The sequence below is a fragment of the Cephus cinctus genome, unplaced genomic scaffold (genome assembly GCF_000341935.2).
Source record: "Cephus cinctus unplaced genomic scaffold, Ccin1 Ccin1_scaffold0857, whole genome shotgun sequence".
Lineage (NCBI taxonomy): Eukaryota > Metazoa > Arthropoda > Insecta > Hymenoptera > Cephidae > Cephus > Cephus cinctus.
Window position 1 is genome coordinate 626,407 of NW_014333443.1, and position 23,348 is coordinate 649,754.

At 35.2% G+C, this 23,348-nt stretch overlaps 7 protein-coding genes across 13 annotated transcripts; 3 read left to right on the top strand and 4 right to left on the bottom strand.

The window, feature by feature from the left end:
- Positions 1-43: 43 nt before the first annotated feature.
- Positions 44-1,099, bottom strand: LOC107270914. The gene is made up of 2 exons (XM_015746357.2): positions 442-1,099; positions 44-335 (listed from the first exon to the last, which is right to left on the bottom strand). Exons 1-2 carry the CDS (start codon positions 567-569, stop codon positions 188-190), a joined length of 276 nt encoding a protein of 91 aa, XP_015601843.1. The 5' UTR covers positions 570-1,099; the 3' UTR covers positions 44-187.
- Positions 1,100-2,738: 1,639 nt separating this feature from the next.
- LOC107270915 lies at positions 2,739-4,348 on the top strand. Its single transcript, XM_015746359.2, has one exon. It carries the CDS (start codon positions 2,873-2,875, stop codon positions 3,896-3,898), a length of 1,026 nt encoding a protein of 341 aa, XP_015601845.1. The 5' UTR covers positions 2,739-2,872; the 3' UTR covers positions 3,899-4,348.
- Positions 4,349-4,377: 29 nt separating this feature from the next.
- On the top strand, positions 4,378-6,996 carry LOC107270916 (tetraspanin-7). 2 transcript variants are annotated; one of them, XM_015746360.2, is made up of 5 exons: positions 4,378-4,737; positions 5,232-5,456; positions 5,598-5,768; positions 5,857-5,988; positions 6,104-6,996. In XM_015746360.2, the coding sequence occupies exons 1-5, from the start codon at positions 4,660-4,662 to the stop codon at positions 6,257-6,259; spliced, it is 762 nt and encodes a 253-aa protein (XP_015601846.1). In that variant the 5' UTR covers positions 4,378-4,659; the 3' UTR covers positions 6,260-6,996. The 2 variants fall into 2 exon arrangements, with proteins under 2 accessions (XP_015601846.1, XP_015601848.1); XM_015746362.2 differs by having other exon boundaries at positions 4,385-4,737; positions 5,268-5,456.
- A 2,104-nt stretch (positions 6,997-9,100) lies between these two features.
- On the top strand, positions 9,101-12,600 carry LOC107270917 (pseudouridylate synthase 7 homolog). 3 transcript variants are annotated; one of them, XM_015746363.2, is made up of 7 exons: positions 9,101-9,286; positions 9,382-9,539; positions 9,806-10,312; positions 10,381-10,857; positions 10,964-11,816; positions 11,904-12,055; positions 12,133-12,600. In XM_015746363.2, the coding sequence occupies exons 2-7, from the start codon at positions 9,407-9,409 to the stop codon at positions 12,561-12,563; spliced, it is 2,553 nt and encodes an 850-aa protein (XP_015601849.1). In that variant the 5' UTR covers positions 9,101-9,286; positions 9,382-9,406; the 3' UTR covers positions 12,564-12,600. The 3 variants fall into 3 exon arrangements, with proteins under 3 accessions (XP_015601849.1, XP_024943996.1, XP_015601850.1); XM_025088228.1 differs by having other exon boundaries at positions 9,101-9,539; XM_015746364.2 differs by having other exon boundaries at positions 9,101-9,434.
- A 133-nt stretch (positions 12,601-12,733) lies between these two features.
- Positions 12,734-15,587, bottom strand: LOC107270919 (zinc finger protein 239). Its single transcript, XM_015746366.2, has 4 exons — positions 13,952-15,587; positions 13,693-13,862; positions 13,456-13,621; positions 12,734-12,977 (listed from the first exon to the last, which is right to left on the bottom strand). Exons 1-4 carry the CDS (start codon positions 14,106-14,108, stop codon positions 12,769-12,771), a joined length of 702 nt encoding a protein of 233 aa, XP_015601852.1. The 5' UTR covers positions 14,109-15,587; the 3' UTR covers positions 12,734-12,768.
- A 148-nt stretch (positions 15,588-15,735) lies between these two features.
- On the bottom strand, positions 15,736-19,371 carry LOC107270918 (beta-galactosidase). 4 transcript variants are annotated; one of them, XM_015746365.2, is made up of 9 exons: positions 19,043-19,371; positions 18,127-18,299; positions 17,905-18,055; positions 17,786-17,849; positions 17,626-17,720; positions 17,165-17,395; positions 16,800-17,090; positions 16,322-16,729; positions 15,736-16,230 (listed from the first exon to the last, which is right to left on the bottom strand). In XM_015746365.2, exons 1-9 carry the CDS (start codon positions 19,112-19,114, stop codon positions 15,823-15,825), a joined length of 1,893 nt encoding a protein of 630 aa, XP_015601851.1. In that variant the 5' UTR covers positions 19,115-19,371; the 3' UTR covers positions 15,736-15,822. The 4 variants fall into 4 exon arrangements, with proteins under 4 accessions (XP_015601851.1, XP_024943998.1, XP_024943997.1 ...); XM_025088230.1 differs by having other exon boundaries at positions 18,127-18,312; positions 19,043-19,369; XM_025088229.1 differs by lacking the exon at positions 19,043-19,371 and adding an exon at positions 18,357-18,793 and having other exon boundaries at positions 18,127-18,312.
- A 1,894-nt stretch (positions 19,372-21,265) lies between these two features.
- Positions 21,266-23,090, bottom strand: LOC107270963. Its single transcript, XM_015746469.2, has 2 exons — positions 22,303-23,090; positions 21,266-22,027 (listed from the first exon to the last, which is right to left on the bottom strand). The coding sequence occupies exons 1-2, from the start codon at positions 22,307-22,309 to the stop codon at positions 21,435-21,437; spliced, it is 600 nt and encodes a 199-aa protein (XP_015601955.1). The 5' UTR covers positions 22,310-23,090; the 3' UTR covers positions 21,266-21,434.
- Positions 23,091-23,348: the final 258 nt, after the last annotated feature.

Sequence of the window (23,348 nt, forward strand, 5' to 3'; positions counted from 1 at the left end):
TTTGGCGAAATAAGTAACAAGACGATACTCTGCAGTATTCGACTATTCTTCGACATTGTAAAATATATTTATTTCTCACGCAATACAGTTAGTGAGTATCGTTTCAAACAAGGGACATTTATCAAGGTATTTAAATGTATCTGCCGTGCTGTTGCGATCGAGAATACGGGTTCCGTATATCGATGGTTCATTCGTGGCCTCTACCAAATCGCAAGTGACCGTAATCATCGAATTGATCACGTTTTCCAAATCTCATATGTCCATAATCATCAAATTGTCGCTTGTTAATTTCCATCATATCGTCATCCTCGCTGAATTGTTCGTCGATGTCGTAGCTAAATGCCCAAGAAGACAAAAGAACCAGCATTAGTAATATCATCCAAATGAAACATTAAAAGAGAATAAATTAAAGTGAAAGGATAAAAATAAAAAAACTCTTACCCACGAAACAACGGATGACTACGAAATCTACGATGTACGTTAGACGATGTTTCCGGAATACTTTCGCAATGTCCAAAAACGAGCCAAAGCGTCGCCATGATGGGGAGAAATCCCAAGGTTATGTTCATTGTTTCGACTATCGAAATCCGCTTACTTTCGTTTGGCAAAGTTCTTCCAAAAAATCTTCAAATCTAAAATCTCGCAATTCGTACAACACCGAAGCTTTAATTGTCTTCTGCTTCGCTGCCGAAAGCGCCAGTGTCCCTGGTGCGAGTGGTGTGCACTAGTGCCGCTCGCGACGCTTTATATAGAAGAAAACCTGAAGAAAAGCGCCACTTGAATTTTAATTTGTTACTTTTACGTTACGATAAACAACTTCTACCCAGTCTCTACTAAAGCCACTCTGGTATTCTGGATGTGAACCCACAATGAGGTGATTGGCAGGTTCGTGGTAAATACGTTAACTGTACATTTTCGTAGCCGCCGATCAAATTTTCTTTTGACACTAGCGGTTTAACGGCTGATCTCCTAAAGAAAATAGGAAATATTGAAAGAGACAGTCGAAGGATCTGCAATGATTATTGCCAATGTAGTATAATTATATTGAAACATTACCAAATAATATTACCTGGGATGCGAGATAGAAAATATAGGACTTCAAAGAAATTCAAGGAAATTCATAATAATACAAAAACTTACGTGATATACGAATCATTTTTCTTATCTATATATGTATATGAACGAAATAGATTAATTGAAAAGTTTGTAACGCCAGGTTATGAATCTACTGATTCGAGTTTTATGAAAGTTTCATTTAAAAGAGTCAACGAAATCTCCAATAGGTTTTACGCCTCATTTTATTTTTCTAACATAAGTCGTTTGGAAACTATGTATAGCGTAACTAAACTATGTATATATTTTTCCATAAACTTCCATTTTCTTCGGATATACTTTATGCAGCTCTAAGTTTTAGTAAGTATCATATCGTGCTATCTTCTAAGCATGAAGAAGTATAACTATATGTGCAATCTAACAATAAGATGTAACCAGGCAACGCTGGATACAAAATGCTAGTTGGTTAATTGTCAATGTATGAAATTGCAAAGGAGTATAAGGTATCTTCATAATCAATTAGCATCAAGTCATGGACTCTAATGAAAGTATTAACATTCACTAAGATGTTCATTATTGAATCTATGAAGTCCTTCACTGTCAGTGCCTTCTACAGAGGCAAAAATGTAGTGTCACTTTTGCTGCACGAAACTTATAGGGGCTTATATATTTATACTATTACGAACTGGTTGTCCTCGGACATCTTGAGGCTTTTGAGGTTGCTGAATCCGAGTCTGAAGTCAACTTTGTAAAATATAAAATGGCAGATCCAATATGGGGAATCAAATTTCGAAGAAATTTTGGATTTCAATCAAAATGTACAGTTTAGTCTATATTCATTCGCACAACTGTCATTTCGCTTCTGTGGAATTTCCCTAGACCACTTTGAACTTAAAACGACTGATACTAAATTTGGATTCGGCGACTTCAAACATTTTTGAATTTTCATCAAAAAACTTTTTTCAACACATATTTGATACGAAATGTTTTTTCCACCTGACAGTGAAGGGGTCAGAGATGTAACTGTGAAACTACATTCATAATGTTTCTGAAAGTATGTTCTATAATTTCATAACGAGAAATTTCTGCAAATATGATATAATTTTGTAATTATTATTTTGTCTGGTTGCCTCGCTCTGTAACTTCATTGTAGCATAATTAAGTATATAATATACTTACACACATTTTATTTATATGTCAAGACGAGGTGAACATCAAGGTAAAAAATGAACAATTTAAAATCCCTTTTTTGGCATACGCCTCTGCGAAATATATATGCGATAAATTAGAATTAAAGTGCATTTATAAATAACTATAACCATTTTCACACAGTTTGAACAAGTTGTATATTCTATTGTATGTGATGAAAAATGTATTGTATTTACGTTGATTCATCGAGTTTCTCTATTTTATTTACATAAAATATTTATCATTAATTATATAAGTTATTTTGCGCTACAAGATAATATTTTTTTAAAATTTTATACAATAGAAATCATTAAAATACCATTTTATCCTTCTTTGACGTAACAATTGTAATTCGTAATTCCGCGTGACATTATCCTCACCGAAGAAGTATCCGCTGCGAGAGGTCATGGTCAAACATTATTACCTTAGCACTGATGATCATAAATGGCTTCAACTCATGCAGTGCTTCATGTCCAGCTTATAAAGGCAAGTATCGAGGTCATTTGAATGCACTTTGGTTTAATCGGCGTTCGTGCAAAGTAGTTAATTTGCAAATTTGTATTATCTAGAAAGGAGAAAAGAAACAAATAAATTGGGGAAGAAAAAAAAAACCAAAAAAGGATAATTTAAGATGGCAATATCAGCAGCCGAAGAAGTTACGAGTATATCTCTCCAAAAAGGACTCTCAGAATGGTGGAGTGAGGAGACCGAATACGTGTTTCAAAGGATAGAACGATGGGCAGCATTGGCGAGGGGTTATAATCGTCTAAGATCTCAAAGGTTATCGAGAGGTCGTATGACGATGCACGAAGAACATGAACCGCGTTGGAGCATCTCTTCGAACAGAATAATCGTCGAGGATCCATCTTGGAGTCCACGTTTCCGCAGCGTCAAGAAAGCGACAGTTCACCGTCGAAATTCGCAACAAGAAAGAAGTAGGATCAATTGTTGCGGAACATTCAATTATCAGTCAAACAGTCATCTCGATAATCATTGTCTGGAAACATACAGATATGATCACAGCATCTACTTCAAAACGATTGGTGAAATAAGGAATAGTCGCAAGACCAACCCCAAGAACGTCGATGATGATTCCAGCTGTAGCGATGAGAGGATCGAGTGGGAAGCCAGGTTTGGGCATTTGAATGACAATGATGACGATATTGATAATCGTATTAATAACTACGAGGATGAAAACGATAATATTCAAAATGTGGAGACTCGAGTTTACACGGTAAAAGAGGATCAAACTAATATTTGGCCAATAGTTGACATCAATAAACTCACTATCAGCTGTGAAGACCACGAAAATTCTTGCTATAATGCGAGTGATCGAATGGTCGATATTAATCTGAACAAAGAGTCTGATGATTCTGAAAACGAAAATGGACATTTTGAAGATCCTGATAAAACGGATAAGATAAACAGCTGCTTCCTTGAAGTCATGAATAATGGTCATGATACGAGCACATTAAAGGCCGAGGACGGTTCTAAAAAATTTCTTGGCATTCGAAGAACCAGGAAGTCTTCAAGAAGGATTAAAACGAATATTGTTCATGGTGAAAATAATGTCACGTGGCCTGGTGTACTTTTGAATTATACGAAAAACATTGATCCACAATCATCCCCACATAATCATGCAATCGCTAGTAATTAATTTGGGTCTTATGAAGTTCTAATGATACGTTCTTTCGAAATATTTCTCTAAATACGAGCGCGTGACTTTTGTTTATTAAAATGTACAAGCTTACAGAATACGCGTTCAATTTTATCGATCAGCAAAATAATATTTGTGCAAGAGGGAATAATGTCGATAGCATTATTTATTTCATCAATAGCATACTGACAAATTAAATTTTATTTTATATGACATTACGCTTTTCCTGTTTTTTTTTTGTTACAGCACAGTAATTGAAATTATATTGCATTATACAGTTTCATATACTTAAACATAAATACTAAAATAAAGCATAGGCTAATGGATTGTACCAAAGAATTCAACTTGTATTTTTCATTGCTGCTGTATCAATTCATCGCTATAGAAATTTAATGAAAGGATAATAAATGTATTAATTATAAACAATAAGAATACAGAAAGTACAAAAATTGTCATCTTCTTTCTATACCAAAAACAAGACTAGAATTAACAAGAAATATTTTATTTGAAACTCGAAAAAATTGATGGGCCACGTTCAAGACTAATTGAATAAGAAAAAAGTATGTGCCACAGAGGAATTGAAGAAATACGAAAGTGAAGGTAGCGCATGCGCGAACCAGCTCCCAGCCACGCATGCAACAGTATCACCAAGCCCGGCGCGAATCGATCGGCCAGAGCAGACGAGCTGTTGAAGATTGTCATTTCAAAAAGATCAGGCTCACGTAATTGACTAAATCCGTGATAAGGAGGGAATCATAAAAATGGGAAAACGACTTCAGACTGTGGCGGCTATGGCCTGCATGAAGACACTGTTGATGCTCTTCAATTTTACATTTTGGGTGAGTTTAACATCATATTCCATATCCTAGCCTGAATACGTCGTCATATACTATTCCATAGGAGAGTCCTCCGATAGGATTCAACCATACACCCAACTGTTGCGCAATTTCGGGAAACACTACGATTTTCCACATTTTTTCCTATAATATATAAATTATAACGAGAAAGCATTTTTTTAATATACAAAGCATTCAATTAATTATACAAAATAGATTAAACGATATTTCTAATATTTTTATGAATAAAAAAATTATTACATTTTGTGTACCTACTCATTAATACTCTATCGTGATATTTCAAATTTTTTTTCCTTCTGGACTTATTTTATATTGTAACGTTATCATTAATGTTAATGGTCTGTTATCTATATCCTGAAATTCGTTTTATCAAAACTGGTTTCTTTTGTAACGTCCGGGAAGCTGCATGTTCCGGAATATTGTTACTTTATGATGTTTATTCGATAATAGTTCACATTTTTTCTAATTGCTCTCAGTTTTCGAATTTTTCATTTTTATGTGACTTCACCCAGTGTTCCGGAGTTCTAATGCTATGCGTGGGAATCTGGATCAGATATCAGCTGCGGGATTACGTTGATTTAAGTGTTGAGGGTGGTGGCGCAGCATTGGTAGCACTGGCAATTCTTGGAGCCATTGTTGGATCTGCAGCGACCTTAGCTTGTTGCTGTACAGCACGAGGTCATCCAGCTCTCCTCTACTTGGTAAGCATCTAAATATGGTAGAAACTTTGTTTTAAAATTTTAAAAATGATCATGCTAATATATATTATCAACATCAAATAGATATTTATTATATTATGTACGCATATCCAATGCCTTTTGGACTATTTATCTTGGTTTCAGTATGGGGCTTTTTTAGCTGTGGTCGCATTACTTGAACTAGGTGCTGGAGCTTCGATTTATGCCTACCGTGATACTCTTACCGAAGGTTTAAATGCAGGACTTACGAAGAGTCTGGAAGTATACGGGGAAAATCAAACTAAGAGTGCTCATTTGGATATTATGCAAAAAACTGTAAGTTTAGTGACAAAATTTCTGATTTATAAGAATAATACTTGTTTTTATCCATTTAACAAAAATATTTCCATCGCTTCTCTTACAGTTGCATTGCTGTGGCAATAAAGCTTATACTGACTGGGTAAACTTGAAACCACCAAAATCAATTCCGCCCTCCTGCTGCAGCATACCCGAAGAAGAATGCGACACTTCGAAACTTGAGGATATTTACACGCAGGTTATGATCTTTCAAAATTTAAATAAAATTCAAATATTTTAATTTAAATAATCATAATCGAATTACTAGTTTGATTACGGAAATAATTAAAATATATTTTTAATTATTGTTACAGGGTTGCTACAATCGTGTTATCGATCTGATCAATAGTAATATTGGTCTCGTAGCCGGAAGTGCAATTGGAGTTGCTGTTTTTCCACTAATTGGCGTTTTTCTTGCTTGCTGCTTAGCCACTAACATTAATAAAGCTAAGTATGAGCAGGTGGCTTAAGAGCTTTTACTAAGTACGAATCAAATGAACCGACGAGATGGATATTATACTACGAAGAAGTCTGGATTTTTTCTTACTGATGCTAATGAAAGATCTAGATGCGGAAGATGATTTTGTCGTCAACGATAACGATAACCGTTATTTTTTAACACTGTTTTAGTTAGTCATAATTATCTTTTTTCTTTCGTTCTCTTAATTTTATATTCACGATGGAATTTGGAATATTATACTCTGTTCATTATTTTATACTGAAGCATTAAATTAATTTATTATAAATCTTTTTGTCTCTACTGTGCAAATCGTGATTAGAATGTTGTCTTATTTATTATCCACGTATCTCGTATTTTCTTAATTAACTTAACAATTAGTATGGATATTTATTATAGTTTTAGTATTATTATGCGAAGTTACTTATGGTACGTCCGATTTAACGACAAGTCAATTGCCACTGATTGCAACAATAAAGTATAAAACGATCTTATGGTAAAAGAAAAGCTTCAATTTTTTATTTCTACTGTTAATTATCCAATAGTTGTCACAAATAATTTTTTGTTATAGTCATTATTTTAACGATTATTGTCAAAGTGAGATACCCAAAGCGAGAATTTACTATCGATAGTCTAAAGTAATTAAAATTGTCATTTCTAGGTGTTAGATAACAAAACATAATAATTTATCGGTATAAATCAATATACCAATCTAATGTATATTTCACAAATATATTTGTTATATCAAGAGTACATAGCCACCGAAACAATGAACTATATACAAAAACATGATTCTAATGTTAAAGACACGCGTGCGAAATGCGAAATGAATTGTCCGTTCGCATTCAATATGAATATGACGTGAATGAAAGTTACATTTCTTTTAATCTCAACAGATCAATATATTATCTCAGAAATTACATTCAGTAACGTATAAGAAAAAATAATTATTTTGTTGTAATATATTTTGCAAATATTGTTCTTAGTAGTTTCATCGTTATAATTTTTAATGGAAAGCGTGACAGTTCCTAAACAAAAAAATAATATATTTTCGAGGTCGAGGAAATGTGAGAAGAGAATGTGCATCGATACAAAGATAAATGAATTTTGCACGAAACTTTGAAGAGGGAAAGGAAAAGAAAATATTAAACTTTATCAAGTGCTACTTGAAGATAGTAATTGTGATCTCATAACATTTTTCGAAAATTTTTTCATCGGTGATACTTTGGCTACTTCACCCTTTATCTGTATACGAAAATTTTCGATATATTGTCATTGAACTTTCAAATGTTTGTCGGTCGTTGTTACAAACAATTTATTATACACGAAATCATTGATCATAAGTATCGTATGTCATTCTATAAACCATTAAATTTATTATGTGTTATGATATGTGTACCTTTACAAGTCGCTGTTATTATATTACGTACGTATAACGAGGTGACTTCGTAATATTGATATTTCAAGATCCATATTACTTTATATATAATATTGACTATATAAAAATATATATATATACACATTATATTATACAATATTAAATTATATTGCATTATTGTACCAGAATGTATATTAAATATATATTAAAAATTAATCATTTCAATCGAACAACAATGAATTTAAACCCTTGTTGTATATTGTATTTGATTATTATAACGAAGCACATATTTTGTAATATATTCATTAAAATCAGGTAATGCAATCAGATATAATACAAATAACATTTTGTACAAAGAGTACAACTCGGTTGTTAAAATCGACATTGACGTTACAAATTGCGCCTATCACATCCCATGCCAAAATGCATGATTGGCCGGGAGGAAATTTTCGCTGGCAGATACATTTCGTAATTTAAAAAAATCTTCGTATTGATAAGGCATTATTGTTGGAAATGATACGGTGTATTCGTTAATAATATTGTTTTGATTACAGTGTCGCCCTTTTTTTGAATTTTTATCAATAATGACGTGCAAATAATTTCCGAAGTTTAACGCAAAGAACAATAGTAGCCATGTTACTTTCGACAGCCTGAGAAAATCTCATTTTTCATGTCTCACTATGAGGAAATTTTTCTAGTTGGTTTTGTTCGCAAAAACTATTTATTATTAGGCAATTATTTATGTAATGAAAAATAATTTTGGGATAGTTTCTTCCCATAAAAATTATTCGACAAATTTGAGAAAATCACATTTTTGATCTCTCATCGTGAGAAAATTTTTCCAGTTAGTTTCATTGTGAAAGGTAATATATTATAAATATATTATTTAGTACCTAATATACTATGTGCTATATTATACCGAAGACATTATATGAAATTTTGAAAATACAATTAAAATGGTGGGCTAGTGCTGGATCATATAATAAGCAGATATGTACTTATGTACTTGGTATATGATTCAATATGATTTCAATATTTTTTCTGAGAGAAATGCACAGCACTCCTGTACTTGGCATAGTCTTTTTACACGTACTAGAACGACGCGATTGGAGGTCCGTTTGCGCTGTAGCGTTTTGAATAATTTAAATACTATTCAGCCGAATAGAAAAGCAGTAAAAAATGTCCCACAAAATTGCACTTATTGATGTCGGGTAAAAATATTTCAACAATAGGCTTTTTCAACAGTTGTTGAGAAGTTCTATAGTTCCCGGGCTCGTTTTAAGGGTTGCTTTGGGAAACAGCGGTGAGTAGCGGAGAACCTCTGCCCGCCAAGCTACGCGTCCGTGTTCCCGTTTAGCTCGGCTACGACGGGATTCGTATTGTCGACGGAGGCGATCATCACAATATCCTACTTCCGGACTCACCGCTATGATTTAGCGCCACGATTTTGGTATCGCCAAAAATCGTAGCGTTGTGCATCTCCCTACTGATCTCTGGTCTATAGCAGAGGAGTGCCGCGTCTCCAGTAAATCTGGCACATCTCCTCATTGGAGGAGTCAGCTATAAGGAAAGGAAGGGAAGGGTCTCCAGTAAATGATCTGTGCCCATGATCTATATCTCATTCAAACTCGAGGCACGCTAGAACATAACCTTATTGCAGTAGTAAGAGGCGGCAAAATATTCTACATGCACAGAAATTGATAATAATTAGTGTAGTTAGTTAACTTAGTAATTAGTTGCTATGTGTATTCTTGAAGGCTAGTTTACAATAGACGACAGAGAATGCCACGACGTGCAGTCAACAGAAGAGGTGGGCAAGGTGCTGGTAATAATTATGCCGGTGGTGGTCGCGGTTATGGTACTTTCAGATCTCCTGGTGGATACAGAAGACCTGGTGGACGTGGAGGGTCTGCTGGTAAGAATTTTGGTTAATTATAACAATACAGTTGCTGGTCGACAATAATATTAGATCTCGTCCATTGACTACTACTTGATCGCATGGCCATCGTGGATCAGCCGATTTCTAGGTTGACATTTCTGTGTTTATTATTAAATTATCGGTAAATGATTATTAGAACATATTTACAAAATTGTGCATGTGTATTAAATTCCTATGAGATGATGATTATGATGTTATTTTTAATTTGACATAGGATGTAATTGCGTTTGGTTTTTTCAAAGGATTACGTGGTGGTGGCCATGGAAAAAGAAATTTTAAAAGACCTAGATCCAATCATGAGGACTCAGATAATAAAAGGCTGAAACTTGAAGTTGGAAAACGTTTAAAAGAAGTGGATATTGGAGTCACGGAATACCTGGGTAGCCACAAAGGTTTTTCTGGTGTAGTGAAGGAGAGATATGCAGACTTTCACGTACATGAAATTACTCTGAATGGAGAAGTAGCGAAACTTACAAATCAGGATATACCACCAGAACCAGAAGATCTTGAAAACATGGAAGAACTGAAAAAGACGGTGTCTCAGGATGTTTGGGATCAATTAGAAATGTTAATGGAGGCAGACAGTTTAGTCTCTTCTATAGAGATAAATGTAACAAACATGGATAAAGCTGAACGTAGAGCTATCCACATTATAGCAAAAAAAATTCCAAATGTTAACAGCCAAACTGTAGAACAGGGAAAGGAGAAACTTATTGTAGTTGCTAGAGCCAATAAGCAAAACTTAACTGGTAAATAAATTTTAGAAGTTTATAACATCCTACTTAAATCAAATTTGGTAATTTTTGATTTTCTACAGGTCATAAATTCCGAAGAGATCAGCGAGTAGACTGGGCTCGTCGTGGTGGCAATTATTGCCATTTTCTGTTGCACAAAGTCAATATGGACACTATGGACGCGTTGAATCAAATGGCCCTGTGTCTACGTATGAAGTCAAACATGTTCAACTATGCAGGTACTAAGGATCGTCGCGCCAGGACTACTCAGTGGGTGAGCTTAAAGAGAGTCAGTCCTAGCCACATATTAGATGCTGGTAAAGCAGTCAGAGGTGCTTATGTGGGCAACTTTAAATTCGGCGAAGAACCTCTCCGATTGGGAATGTTAAGTGGTAATAGATTTCGAATCGCACTGCGAAACGTAACGGGTACCGACGAGGATATCGAAAAGGCGATGACTTCTTTACGTGACAGAGGCTTCATTAATTATTATGGCCTACAAAGATTTGGTACTGTTGCTGCCATACCAACACATGAAATCGGGAAAGCTTTACTTCAAAGTAAATAATCATTATGATAAAGTTGAATTTAAGTTTTAACAACTTTACACATGAAGTGAAAAATATGTGTTCTGTGAGATAAAATTTGACTTTTATTATTTTACAGGTAAGTGGCATGAAGCTATTGAATTGATTCTTAAACCTAGAGCCGGTGAGCAACATAGGGATTTAGCTAAAGCCAGAGAAATTTACCAAAAGACTAAAGACCCTTTGGCGGCCTATCAGCATATTGGTAGACCAGATAAAATTGAGGCTAAACTCCTACGAGGTCTTCATCTTTGTGGTGATAGAAATCCTCAGGGTGCTCTCGATTGGATACCAAGGAATACAAGACTTATGTATATTCATGCATACCAGAGCTTTGTATGGAACAATATGGTGTCCAAAAGAATAAAGGATCTAGGATCTAAACCAATTGTCGGTGATCTGGTTTATGAAAATCCTAATTTCAAGGAGGAAATGGAAGGATTAGATTATTTGCAACAAGATAATGAAGATGATGATGATCAGAGTAAAAACAAAGGTAAAGAGCAACAAGAAAGTTCAGCAAAAATCGGAGATGAACAAAAGGAGCAGAATAATACAACAGAAAATGATTCGGCATTGGATGATAAAATGGTTCAAGATAAAAATAAACAGAGTGAGGATAACGAAGAAACAGCAGAAGCTAATGCCGAAAACATTAATAAGGAAGATTTTAAAAAATCGAAAGAGAATAGTGAAAAAGTTAAGGAGGATACCGAGAAGGATACTAATACTGTAAAAGCTGAGAAAGAAGAATTGCGAAATTTACCAGCAGTTAAGATTCTAACCGAAGAAGATTTGCCAAATTATACACTGGCCGACGTGGTAATGCCTCAACCTGGCTGGAGAGTAACTTATCCACCGTATGCAAAATCCTGGTTTGATGAGATTTTGGCCAAGGACGGTTTAACCACGGATTTAAGACAGAAAAACAAGTAAGTCTTCCAAGATGATTGAACGATTAAAAAAATATTGTGAGGTTTAATAGTTAATTAAAATTAAACCAATTTAAAATGCTTTAGAAAGTATACGTTGGGAGGAACTTATAGAAAAATGATGGAAATTCCGTCTGATCTCTCCTGGAGGATAATGCGCTATAAAGAAAGATATGACGACCTAATTCTGTGCGATGTCGATGAGATGCGAGGAAATGTGCCGCCTAAAGATGAACCTGGTATTGAGATATACTTGTATTTATTTTCTTCAATCTATGTGAATTGTAAATCTTAAAAGTATTGTTTTCACTGTTAGATGGAAAGTATAAAGCCCTTGTCGTTGAGATGTCCCTGAGGCCTTGTACTTATGCGACAATGGCACTTCGTGAGATATTGAAGTGCGACACGTCGCCACAGACTCAAGCGGCCCAATCAGCAGCTAACAGAGCCCAGGAAGATGAAGATGCTGAAAAGAAGAGATCCGAGGGCGAAAAGGAATTAGAAGAAACGAAGAGTAGGGACACAGAGAACGAGAAGGTATCAGAAGAGACGAAGAGTGAAGAGACAGAAAGGAATATAAAAGTGGAAAAAATTAAGGTGGAGCAGGATGATTTAAGTGACGAACTACAGGAAGAAGAAATGGAAATAACAAAAGATGAAGATACACAAATAAAGGAGGAAAAAGAAAAAGTTGATGCAGAATCTAGTATTAATGGTGAGATTATGGATAGTTTAGTTAAGCCTTAAGAAACATGAGAAAGAAAAATGACCCAAATGATTTTTATTTGCTGAGATATTTTTAATGTTCCTATCACTCCTCCATAGACTTAGATCACATTTATTACTTCATTAAGTTTTATAGGATTTTCCGTCAAATTCGCACTAGTATATATATATAGTATGCAATATTACCACGAATCACTTTTTGATAGTAGGTATTAAATCACTTAGGCTATTGCAATGGAAGCCAAGGTGTCCAAGGGAAGATAGGTGCCGGTATGTGTAGAGAAGTTCTACTCTTGACTTCATAATCATTCTGATAATTGTTACACGTGGAAGACGAATTAGTCGTAGTTGTACAGTGTGTTCTTTCGTGAGCCCTCAAATTACTGGCGACGGAGAATTTTTTATTGCATGTTTTGCAATCATAAGGTCGATCACCTGCAAATAAAAAACGTCACAACTCCAACTATCTCATATATTTGTATTACCGCTCAAATGTTCGCAAAGTAAATGTTTGAAGCAAGGAATGTTTCAATCCAAACATCTCGTAAAAAGTACTGTTTCCAAGTTCGTACTATCTGATCGAAACAGTTTTTCTCAATTTGCGCGCTTTGATTTATGGTAAAGTAGACAATCCTTAGTGAGCGACGGTAGCAGTCATATTGGTTCAATTTGCCAGTTTCAATTTTTACGAATATTTGAAAAAAGAAAATAATTGAAAAAATTGCATTTAAAGATAATGCATATTGGTAAGATAATGTTATCTAAGCTTGAATAACTTTAGTTTAAAGTAATGTCTTAACATAAATCTTAGACTGCGGAGACTATTTGCTTTTAGCATCGTCTCCGCGAATATGTACAGATAAAAATATTGAACATTGTTTTTCTTTATAAAATCACAATCTTAATATGATACCACTATGTAATTGAATGTGGTGGTGCAACGCTGCAGGTTTACAAAATCCTCGAGCACAAATTGGACATCTCAGTGGCCAATCACCGGTATGGGAGTATCCATGAGCTCGTAAGTCACCAGGAGTTGGAAAGGATCGACCGCACTGATCGCACTTGTGTGGTTTTTCCTATAATAATTTTTTATCAACAAAGATCGTTCCCGTTTCCAACGAAAAGGAAAAAAAGTTCTAGAAAGAACCTTGTAGTGAGTCATACGATGATAATACAAATTGGAAGATGCAGTAAACCGTTTACCACAGATTGGACACTCATGTGGTCGTTCTCCAGTGTGAATTCTAGCATGAGTATTCAAAGAACTACTTGTACTAAACATTTTCCCGCATACCGAACATCCGTGTGGTTTCTCACCTGCGAAAAAGACACAATTTTACTTCCACTGAACGAAAAAAAAAAAAAACTTAAAAAAAAAACTTAATTCGTTAAAATGTTACACGTACCGGTATGCGTTCGAAGATGCCGTTTTAGTAAAGAGGGTCTATCAAAATTTTTACCACAAGTTTGACATGGTAGCCTTCTTGGACATTTAGCAGAATTATTCGAACCTCTTTTCCCGCTTCCGCGACAACTTAAATCTAACGGAACTTCCTGCTCCATATTCCACGCTACCGGGGCAGTTCAATTAAATTCGAAATCCGCAGATTTTTCAAATTCACTCATTTACGCGCGTGACATTCTTATTTTCGTATCGCAACTTTGTTAAGATTAAAATAGACATTCAAACAGAAATCGTAGTCCAATGATACTCGATGGCTACGAGGAAGCCTCGAGGAGGTTCACCAAAATTTTAGAAGTGGCTGCGACATTAGAACAGAAATAATTCCAGGTGCGAAAAGGGTAGTTGGAAGGAAACATGAGGGCGTCAAAGACGTCGCGGCGCATGTCGAGGGCGGCGTCTTTTACGAGGGCGGAGTTTTCCCATCCACGATTATGCGAAACACCTGAAAAATATCGTATAATAACTTCGATCTCTAGTATATGGAAGTTATCGAGTAGCGTTTGACAAATGATACTCCGGGTAATTTCACGTCGAAATGCAAAAGCGCATTTCCATTGTGCGCAAGCATCAAATATTATCGTAGCATGCACAGTAAAAAGATTCATCCCTACGAAATGGCACCTCGGTAACGTCATCCAAGAATTCCGAATAAAAGCATACACCAACATCACAAGTAAGAGCAAGAATTAATTTTTATAATCTTAACGATACTTTCATCAAAGTATCATATAACAAGAATAAACATACTATAGCATTTCCGACTAATCCTGTTCAAGTTTTATTATTCGCCAAGCGTATAAGCATCGAATCGAAGGTTTCACATTGATGAAAGGCAATCGAACGGGGTGTATAGGGTATGAGAAATTCGAGTAAAAGACACCGACGACACAGTAACGTACTGTGTCATACAGTGAGCCATTGTCGTGTCAGTGTGTACCAGACGGTACCAGCGACTTTTCAATCGCGTTCTATAGAAATCACCTTAAAGTAATAGTCATCGAGGTATGACAAGCACATAGACCGTTGAAACAACCCCAATATCGCTCGCGATTAGGTCTCCACTCTTGAGTACGCTTTTGTACCACTTTAATTACACGCAACGCATCCAGAGTTCCATCATGACCAATAATGACTAAGCGATAGGCAGTAGGTAACGATTGCTGCAAGAAAAAAGTGGATACTATTTCCAGTTACATCAAGTATACACCAAGCGTGTAGCAAGTTCAAGAGTTGATTATACTGGTAGTATAGTAATATATGAAAATGTAAAGGCATCAGCGAACTCCGGAGCCATTAGACGTAATTATGACGTTGAGACAAGGTCCTTTGTGATCGAAGATGCGTCAGGTGAGAAATGGCAGGGGTCGAACGGATTGTCGTCACTATGATGATTTTTCAGAAAATATTCGTCCGGAGGTGAGATAATCGGCGTGTGGCATCGGGACGCCGGACGTCCCGTCGAGTCGTTCCCTCATTTGTCACCGGGAGGATATTAACGCCATTGAGACCTCGGGATCTTTACAAAACGCTCCTCCATGTCCATAGACGATATTGTGCGACCTCGTGCTGTATATTGTGGCATTATCATCGTTGATCGATTTGCGTAACGTGAAACATCGTTCCGATTCATCGGGGCGACGCGTTACGGGATGGGACGAAATTAAGTTTTAGTAATATTACGTGGAGTACGTCGTGTCTATTTGTTTGACGTACGAAAAGATGGCGTTGTATATAAGAACTTGAACAATGTTGTTTATTCGGCTTTAAGGTAATTTTTTTTTCCTATACAATTAAATACTTATACTTTGTCATTTACGTTTCAGTATTGTTACCCAATTTAGGAACGGTTACGAATGTCATTTTTTTCGTCCTTGGAACAAACTCCAGTTCTAATAATATTAATTCGTTTTGACCTCTCCGTAAATATGGGGCTGGCACGTAAAGCGTCATTTGAGGTCCTGCCAGTGGCCAATATCTGCCTAAATTATGTCCGTTGATGTATGCTACGCCTTTACCCCAGCCTGTGGTATCCAAAAAAGTGTCCAATGGTTTACCCTCTATAGTGAATTCTCCTTTAAGGAACACAGGGCCGTTATTCAAAGTTCCATGGTTGCTTCTCGTTGATTCCAAATTACGAAGTGGCTTAACGGTATTCAAACGAAAACCAGTTACGTTCCATTGGGGAATAGGTGATCCGTTAACAGTTACATTCCACAGACCCTAGATAGGTAATATTAAATATTTTTCAATAATAACTTTTAACGGCATTCCAATGATCTCAAATTTCATATATCTTATATATATGCTTTACCTTGAAATCCTCCATACCGCTGCCATAGTTCAGATGGCCTTGATTTTCTAACAGTAACTGTATTCTACTGCCGTACGGCTGTTCTAATGGTATCGTTGATGTTTTCTGAGTACGACTCAGTGTACTAACTAAATGAGAATCGACATAAACAAGAGCTCTGTCTGTTGCAATAGCGTGCAGTATACTAGAATCGGGACCACCCTGTGGCAAATATGCTTCGTATAAAACCAAACCGTATGGTAAGTCGAGAGATTCGAACGTCGGTAAAGTAGTCGTTGTTATTTGATTCGTTCCAAAAAGTGTTCTTGCCAACGGATCAAACAGATTGATTATCGACTCCATTAAAATGGGTCCATAATCACCTTTGGGCGATATGGTTGGTATTGTTAGATTTGGCATGGGAAGATACTGAAAGATTAATTTAGATTAATTAAGACTATACATATACATAATTAAGACTACACATGATATTGTATACCTTAGCTATGACGTCTCGTATCGCAAAATATTTCGGTGTGGGATCTCCAGCCTCGGTAAGAGGAGCATCGTAATCATAGGATGTCAATTGTGGACTGAATGTTTCTCCGCCATTAGCACCGGAAGTGAATCCAAAATTAGTTCCTCCATAAAACATATATATATTCACGGATGCTCCAACTGATAACATTTCGTATAATTTTGTCTTGACCGCCCGCTTTCCCACGGTTTGAAATGGTTCCCCCCAGTGAGTCAACCAACCCGGATAAAATTCCGAATTTACAAGCGGTCCCTGAATAAATAATTAATACATATCATTGTTTATCGCCGACTTCGTCATCGATTAAGTTTCATGATTTTACTTACCCTCGGCTGAAATATTCGCATAATCTCAAACGCTTTTGTTACGTTTGAATAAACTCCAAAATCTACTGTCGCATAGGCGCCCGTTACTACTCCACATTGTAGCATTTTTACCAATGCTCCATCGGTAGTATACAAAAGTGCATCGGTACCAACATGATGGGAAAATAATTGTTGTAAACTCACCATATACTGAATGTCACAGGCCGAGTAACTTCCGTACTCGTTTTCCACCTTGATCAATATTTATCATTATTATGCGTTTCGTCATCAGGGTGCAGATCATTGCCGATTCTCATGCGATTATTAAATATGCAGAGTATTAATAATTGGCAGTGATATGAGAATAATGAAAAAATATGTTTATACGATTCTATTGTCTTAATGGAATGTTTAAGGAAATTTTATGATATACCGATCATGTAGAGTTTCAATTTGATATTCTAATCATATGGAGAACATACCTGAACCATTATTATCGGACCGCCCTGTCCTCTCAAAAGTGGTTTAATTTTTTTGAGTACTTCATTCAGATAAACAGTAACGTATCCCATATACCCTGTGGCGATATATAAAAATCATCGATGTTCATTTAAGCATTTTAAATTGAAAAGAAAAACTTACGTTGATCATTAGTGCGGAACCGGATGTCTGGTACGCGGTTAAGCAACCAATAAGGTAAACCACCCTAAAAGTTAATCTGTAAATTATAATGAATTAGATAAAAAATTTTTTGTTCTTACCAAATCTCTCTCAGCGCATATATAAGGTCCAGGTCTAAGTAAAACCATTAGTCCTTCTTCTTGCGCAAGATTCAAAAAATGCATGAGATCCGCTTCTCCTGACCACATCCAAGTATCTGGTTGCGGTTGATGAAGACTCCATTCGACGTATCTAAAATAATCATAACCCGAGTGTGATCGCTATTATTCAAAATTATGAAATTTATAGCAACCGTGACTTACGTGCTAACTGCATTTAATCCTGCTGCTCGAAGTTTTCTCAGTCTGTCTCTCCAATAGTGCCTTGGTGTACGAAAATAATGAAAACTTCCGGAAACGTAACGAAATGGTTGTCCATCGAGAAGAAACTGATTATTTTGGTAATCAACTGCGAATCCATAACTCCCTTGTGTTTCCTGTGAGTTTAAACTAATTGCAATAATAACCTCAAATCTATTTACGAATTTTTTTACCTTTGCAATTTGGTTAAATTACGTGAAACTTTACGTTGAATATTACGCGGGGGTAAAATTCTACTCAGGACACTCAAAGTTACAGCTGCTATTATGCACAGCATTAAAATCTTTCTGTACGCCAATATCATACTTTTCAGTTTATGAATATCGAAATTCACTCTTTTCACTATTTTCAAAAATTAATAAACATTCGAAGGAACTTCATCTGTTTTTGTTTCTTTCTATTCGACACACTCCAAGTTACTCTCATATCGTCACCTACTGTCTAACACATTATTTGTCATGGACACGAAACAGTAACGAGTTGACAATTTAGATGACGCATGCATTATATGGATCAAGATTGATTCACATATGAATAGATATACAGTAATACGTATCTTTCACACTTCAAGTATAGTAGTACAGTATACAGTACAGATTTCGTAAAGGATATAACAATTGTTTATTTTGATCAGTACCAACCAAATGAATATCTCCCAACAGTCTTAATGCTAATAAATATATAATTTGTGCAATAAATAGTATATCAAATACATATATGAAATATCTGTCACAATATGAATAAAAAGTATCACCGAGTCATAAAAATTTAGTAAAATTTTAAAGATATACATATTTCATTAACGTTCTTCATAGTTCAAGTATAAAATCTGTGTGAGAAATTCTTTAGTGAAGCATACCGAAATATTGATGGTATCCAGTGCAGTGGCCGTTAAGGCCAAGACCAAGTTCAGTAACAGGAATTTCCACATTCTATTTCTCGTGCACTGTTGTCATGTAGATGATAGCACACGTAACACAAAGGCGAAGGTGTACCAACCACCGCTGCTCAAAGTGCACTGAACATAAGCCTCACAAATACCGTATTATGACCTTGGTGCGTTACAATGGACATGAAAATCTTAGTAATCGTATAAGAGGTCAGATAAAACTGTGGTATGTTTGTGATAACTGCAATTCGTGACGGTTAGGTTAACAATTTTTATTATCGTATTTATGTGTTATCCCACGGAGATTTTGAAAAACAGTGATCAGTTACTATGTTAAGCTTTAACGTGTATTTCTAGCGAGGATATAAATGGGGAATTTACTGGGTATCTTGTTTTACCCAGAATTGATTACGTCAGATCATGTAAATTTAACGTTTTTTTTATAGCTTATCTCTATTTTGCCTTTCAAGTTTTTATCAACCTGCTCATTATCTTCCTTTTGTGTCCCCACTGTGCGAACGTTTATGTTGTGAGAGTGTGAAGAGTTTTGTTACAAAATTGTATAATTATTATTTTTTTCCTCCGTTGCAGCAGTGAAAATTTGTATTTTAGTTAGTATTTTTTGTGTTTGTCTATCAGTCGCGAGTAAGGCGAACTACCGTTAGGTCAAATTACTAACTAAAGTAAGGGGAACGTATTGTTCGTTACCCATAAAGTCTATGTAGGCTAGTTCTTTGTTACTTATGCATCTCACGTGGGTTTACTTGATATGTACAATTTGAACTACGAATTAGATACATGCTAAAGTATGTCAAATCGGATTTTGTACATCTGTCTTGAATATTATTTCAGTTGGTAGATTCAAATAATGATTTCACGGGGTGTTATAGTTATTTTGTTTACTTTATACGAATATTCATTACTTGATATATGGTTTAATTACAAAATACGTTTCCATTGTTTTAGTATGATAAGATAAAAAACTGGTAAAAAAAATGTGGTCTGAACTTATAAAATTTATATTAAATATCATTTACCACTTGTCAAATTGTCGTTTGAATTCGCGTTCAATGCAGCTTACAATGAGACAAAGAGAATCTCCGACCTCGATTCCCACATAAACAAACTGCCCGACTTATCCAAAATTTATTGACTCTGCACATTCCTTAGCGCCGATAAACGCTTATATTATATAACGAAGATGGTAGAATCATCAGAGGGTTCAGGCGCTTAATTGAATAAGGCGTATATCTATTTATTAGAAACAAGTTAGCTTTTTATGTCATTAGAAGGCCTATCTTAAAACCGCAGTCAGCGACACTCGTACCGACGAACCTCGAAGATATTCGTAGAGAAACAATTCTACCAGCCAAGACATCCAATAGTCTTGAAAGTAATACCACAGCCAGTCTGCTGTTAAGCAAGTCTGTCCAGATGGCGTTGACCCGCCTCCAGTCCACCTAGTCAATGTTGATTTCGTACCTCCGTTGAGAACCGACATGTTAACTTTTCGTTCAGCAAAATCCTCCAACAACAACCTTCTCGTGCAACCCGAAGCTTACTATCACCGAGAAGTTTCTAACATTCTACAGAGACAATGGAGCTATTCTTTTTTCACTTTGTAGAGCAAAGCTTTACATTTATTTACGTCCTTTCGCCCACAAATTTCTGATAATCCTAATAATCGATTGTGACTCGAATCTGCCTTAGTCATACGTACACAACACAAGATAACAATTTAATGTTTTGTTGCTTTAGGTGATTTTCACTCATGACTCCTTCGAGCGAATCAATAAATGATGAAGAACATTCGAAACTCAAAACGATCGACTAGCAATACATAGTACTGATATTTGAGCTCCTTCGTAATTAATGTGGTCTATTCACGCTTATAAAATTTATACATTTTTTTAGACTTTCAACATTTATATCATCTACCAGTACCCGTTGCTATGCTCTATATTATCTTTTCATATGATGAGGTACATATATATTATTTTAATTAGTATAAATAATTTTTGAATTCTCATCAGGTTATGCAAGTCATAGCTGACTAAATACTGCTAAATTAATATGGAATCAGGTGTGCTGAAATTGATGAATCATAATTTTTATCAGAAAATCAACACAGTAACATTCATAAAATTTCGTACAACAAAATCTTCATAAAAATTCCTCGATAATTACACAAAATTGGATATAATATTATTTATTCACGAGGTGTTTAAAAATCACCCAAGTATACTAATTACAAGAACCGGTTACTCGTATAAGCATGCCCTGCAGTAATAAGTTTTATTGTGATAAACAATTAAGATAAGGAATCGAAATTTTTCGTAGATTTCAACGATTGTGATGAAATTCATAATTTATTTGAATCTTCGGAACTGGATTTTACTGATGGCGTTACAGTTGTCGGTTTCTCAGTGGTCGATATTGTAGCAGTTATACAGCTAGGTTCGGTGGTGGTAGTAGTAGTAGATTGAAGTGAAGTTTCATCAGTAGTCATTGGTTCATGTATTTCATCAGTAGAAGCTTCACCGGATATATTGAATGATTCGTCTGAAGAATCGCTGGACGATTCGTCTGATGATTCGATGCCATTTTCATATCCAGAATCAGGTGCTGGGAACGTTATAACGACGGGACTAGGGTATGGACGATGTAATCTTCCATTACCAGATATAATGTCGTTCAAGTAAGGAGGAATATTGACGGGTCTTCTAAGTGAACCATATGGATAAATAAACGAACTTAGGAATGGGACTGGATAAGTTTTCGAATGAATAGTGTTTCTTAGTTCGGAATGTGGAATATTGATAGAATTGTCAACCGGAGGAATGAAGTAAGCCACTGCACTGGGTAGGTCTACGTTATTTTCATGTATTCTAACAGGAATAGCTCGACAAGCTTGCAGAATAGCAACAATTGCTAATAAAATCATCACGATGGAGCCTGAAATAAAATAAAAAATCTATTTATATTCTAGTTTGAATTACCGAATTAAATTTCGTAATTCTACGTATACACGTGTCGAGGTAAGGATAATTTCAAAGCTAGGTAATACTTTTGCAAGGGTTTGTACGATTTATTGTAATTAAAATTAAAGGACAATTAGGGTGGTTAAGTTTCTCAGGGTTCTTAAGTCGTCGCCACATGTGTGTATGTACATTTATTTATCTAACTGTATAAGCCTAGAGCTAATTAAACGTAAAATTTCATGGACTTACCCTTCATTATTAGAATCTGTGCTGCTAATAACACAATTAGTTAATACGTCCTGGACGTCAATTCGAAATCACTGGATGTCAATGATTATTTCTTGTATTTATATAAAGGTTGCTATCAGTTTCCATACACGCAAAAATACCAGATTGTCAGATAAAATGTTCTGACTTATTTTCATCGTTTATTCGTAACGGTGGTAATGCGAATACAATATCATTGTGCAATTGGCCTGAGCAATTCTGATTAAATAAAATTATCAATTGCATAAACACTCAATCGAATAATTAACATTACACAGAATTTCTATTATTTTCAAATTCGATTACGTATACGAAAATGTGTTATCACCTGCTTCTTTTATTCTGAAGCTCGGATATTGAACATCGGGGTTAAAGCTTTACTGATGGCCAACACACAGGCATCTCATAACTTTTGATAGTTGTTATGGCGGTACTGATAGCAGTGCTTAGAGACCCATTTAAAAAACATCCTTAATTCAGCTTGCATGTTCATTTGATGGCGTCACATGAAATATAACTACTAATTACACATTTTTTATATACTTCAAAAATAATTTTATTTGTACACTAATAGTACAATGCATATAATTCGTACAATTTTTTAAATAATTTAACGTCATCTCGTATACAGTATCCAAGGGTATGATGTGATCATCATTCTATTATTATAAATATTACAAAGCGACAGCAACATTTGCGTCAATGAAGTTTCTCAATTTCTACGAAATCAAATATCGTTATCAGTAATCATTACTGTTTCAATGTTACAATTATATTTAACAAAATGGAGTTATAGTAAATACTGTTGTCTAAAGTCATAATGAATTTGACGTGAAACAACTTAGATTTAATCGATTCCTTCGATATATCGATTTCATCTAATCGTAGTACCCGACAAAGATGAGGTATATAGATATTATATATATTTAGTCTCACGGGGATTTATGTTACTGTATCAGAATCTAGATTACATGCGTAAGTTCAATATGTAGTATATGTTTAATACACGTAATATATACATATATATA

Coding starts and splice junctions, on each gene's coding strand:
- LOC107270917 (XM_025088228.1), top strand. CDS start 9,407: ATGCCACGACGTGCAGTCAACAGAAGAGGTGGGCAAGGTGCTGGTAAT. Junction 10,313..10,380: donor CAATAAGCAAAACTTAACTG/GTAAATAAATTT, acceptor GATTTTCTACAG/GTCATAAATTCCGAAGAGAT. Junction 12,056..12,132: donor GCCGCCTAAAGATGAACCTG/GTATTGAGATAT, acceptor TTTCACTGTTAG/ATGGAAAGTATAAAGCCCTT.
- LOC107270914 (XM_015746357.2), bottom strand. CDS start 569: ATGAACATAACCTTGGGATTTCTCCCCATCATGGCGACGCTTTGGCTC. Junction 336..441: donor AGTCATCCGTTGTTTCGTGG/GTAAGAGTTTTT, acceptor TTGGGCATTTAG/CTACGACATCGACGAACAAT.
- LOC107270916 (XM_015746360.2), top strand. CDS start 4,660: ATGGGAAAACGACTTCAGACTGTGGCGGCTATGGCCTGCATGAAGACA. Junction 5,457..5,597: donor ATCCAGCTCTCCTCTACTTG/GTAAGCATCTAA, acceptor TCTTGGTTTCAG/TATGGGGCTTTTTTAGCTGT. Junction 5,769..5,856: donor TGGATATTATGCAAAAAACT/GTAAGTTTAGTG, acceptor CTTCTCTTACAG/TTGCATTGCTGTGGCAATAA.
- LOC107270915 (XM_015746359.2), top strand. CDS start 2,873: ATGGCAATATCAGCAGCCGAAGAAGTTACGAGTATATCTCTCCAAAAA.
- LOC107270919 (XM_015746366.2), bottom strand. CDS start 14,108: ATGGAGCAGGAAGTTCCGTTAGATTTAAGTTGTCGCGGAAGCGGGAAA. Junction 13,863..13,951: donor GCATCTTCGAACGCATACCG/GTACGTGTAACA, acceptor TCTTTTTCGCAG/GTGAGAAACCACACGGATGT. Junction 13,622..13,692: donor ATCGTATGACTCACTACAAG/GTTCTTTCTAGA, acceptor AAATTATTATAG/GAAAAACCACACAAGTGCGA.
- LOC107270918 (XM_025088229.1), bottom strand. CDS start 18,487: ATGATATTGGCGTACAGAAAGATTTTAATGCTGTGCATAATAGCAGCT. Junction 17,396..17,625: donor GTCCGATAATAATGGTTCAG/GTATGTTCTCCA, acceptor ATATTGATCAAG/GTGGAAAACGAGTACGGAAG. Junction 16,730..16,799: donor TACGAGACGTCATAGCTAAG/GTATACAATATC, acceptor TTAATCTTTCAG/TATCTTCCCATGCCAAATCT.